We start from the raw sequence: 2,269 nt of genomic DNA, 5'->3' as shown, positions 1-2,269 counted from the left end.
AAAATAGATTCAGAGAGAGATACACGAGATTACCTTCGCTGATTTAGAGGTTGTTGGACTTTGTATGGATTAATTCATTGATTATCATATAAGGTTCATGGATTATCTAATTATCAAGCCTAATCGAATGTCTGAAAAAGTCAGACAAACTCCCTAAGGAAAATCAATGCAGATGTCAATTCTTAAATTAACTAAGTGTTGTCACACAAGCCTATTCACTTAGCTAATCATTAAGCACTCAGATTGATTAGAATATTAGATTAAATTGGTCAAATCTAATCTATTGCATTTCTATTCTTTATGTTTCATTATCTTTTGTTATTGGGTGATCCTAGTAAAGCTAGCAATCAAAACCATAACTATAACTAAAACCTATTGCTACTCAAATTAAGCATGCTATCGATACAATTACGGATATCTACAATATACATAGCGTGGGGAAAATGAACATATAAGTATTAACGATTTAGTTGTCAAGTAAATCTTCAAGCATGCTCATCCTAGAAATTAAATCAAGAAAAAGAAAACAAACATAAACAGAGAACACAAAAAAGATCTCATTAAACCATTGAAAAGTGCCCAACAAACCTCAAAACGACGTTTAGGCCTTTAGTCGTTCATCAATACATGAATCCCGATACCAAAATAAAGATTACAGAGCAAGACATGAAGAAATGTCATGGGTTTCGATCAAGAATGTCCAAAACCGAGCCTAATAGTGTAAAAATCTACTAATCTCTCCTATCCTTTTACCTAGGTGGCTAAAAATAATATTTATAACATGGTGATAGCATCGCGGCACTGATGAAAATCCTCACGCGTTTGGAGTTCAGAGCATTGTGGCATGCACCAAATTCGGTGCTACTAGAAAAAGTGTTGGGCGCTAGTGCCACTGTGATATGCAATGCGCCTCCAAGAACATTTTGGTCATTTTGACCTTCTCTTTTCCGATTGATGCAATTAAGCTCCATTTTGTCACTAATGCCCTGTTCTATCTCTAAGTGCTGAAAATCTATAAAATAGCCAAATAAACATATAAAATATAAGAACAATCCCAAATTAAGCGGAACTAGATTGCACATTTTTTATGCTATCAATAACTATGCCTAATTCTGTCAGTGAAGGTGAAGAACTCCATGAAGCAGCGATCAATCCATTTTGTTTCCTATCAAGCCCCACCGAAACAATCTCCAGACATGTTTTGCGACCAACGTCTAATAATGGATTGATCGCTCTGGAGATTGTTTTGGTGGGGCTTGATAGGAAACAAAAGAAAGATCCACTGGATTGATTGTTTTGTTTCCTATCAAGCCTTCAAGAGCATAATTGTTTGAGAAGCTTAAAGATGCTCATACCATACATCAAAATTACTTGACCAACACTCTTGATAAGAATCTTCTTGCCTCCAGTTGAAAAAAAAACTCTCTTCCATGGATTAGTTAATAGATGCTCCAAAAGTATCCTCGTAGTTCTGAAGAATATACTTCAAAAGAGAAAATTCTTGGTCATTAGCTCAGAAAAAATCAAATTGCCATCCACAAAAAGAAGATGAGAAATGGTAGGACAGTAAGGGTTGAGAGATACACCCGAGAGATGGCTCAAAGGATGCTGAGAATTCAATAGAGAAGATAGGCCTTCTGCAACCAATAGAAACAAGTAGGGAGATGGGGATGTGCATGGGACAATACACCTTGTAGCTCCTCCATTAAGATTATAATGTCTTGACTAATTGAAGTTAATAATTAATTTACCAAATTAAAGAATCTTTATACATATTTAGTATTATTTCCAATTAAAACGAACCCTTTAGAAATAAATAAATATAATAAAACGAATATGACTGCAATCTTCTGAGAAATAGCACACTACATTTGCAACTTTTAACATGATAGACTTTTCATGGATTCTGTCTCATCAAATTTGTTATTTTAGTAATTATTTAGAAAAAGAAAACAGAAAACTACACCCTCTTCATCATTGACAATGGAATCCGATTTTCTTTCTTAACCATGAAATTTCAACATTTTAGACTTTTAGTAATATCACTAATTATTATATAGAAAAGAAATATATATTGGGAAATTCTTATAAATGAAAAAATCAATTTGATCACTAGCAACCATAACAATCAAATTGCACTTCCATAGATTCTTATTCTTAAATACATACATTAGGAAGTCGATGATGTAATTTCCCTAACTTAATAATGACATCATGTGTATATATATTATATATAAATATATAAATATAATAGAGGACTTTGCAAAGC

The 2,269-nt window shown here is 33.0% G+C and overlaps 1 protein-coding gene across 1 annotated transcript; it reads right to left on the bottom strand.

The window, feature by feature from the left end:
* Positions 1-583: 583 nt before the first annotated feature.
* LOC120068285 lies at positions 584-2,008 on the bottom strand. Its single transcript, XM_039020004.1, has 3 exons — positions 1,587-2,008; positions 1,356-1,483; positions 584-1,012 (listed from the first exon to the last, which is right to left on the bottom strand). The coding sequence occupies exons 1-3, from the start codon at positions 1,676-1,678 to the stop codon at positions 762-764; spliced, it is 471 nt and encodes a 156-aa protein (XP_038875932.1). The 5' UTR covers positions 1,679-2,008; the 3' UTR covers positions 584-761.
* Between the last annotated feature and the right edge of the window lie 261 nt (positions 2,009-2,269).

The sequence above is a fragment of the Benincasa hispida genome, chromosome 12, assembly GCF_009727055.1.
Source record: "Benincasa hispida cultivar B227 chromosome 12, ASM972705v1, whole genome shotgun sequence".
In the NCBI taxonomy this organism is placed as follows: Eukaryota; Viridiplantae; Streptophyta; class Magnoliopsida; order Cucurbitales; family Cucurbitaceae; genus Benincasa; species Benincasa hispida.
Note: the sequence above shows the minus strand (reverse complement) of the source record. Positions and strands in the feature narration are given on the sequence as shown.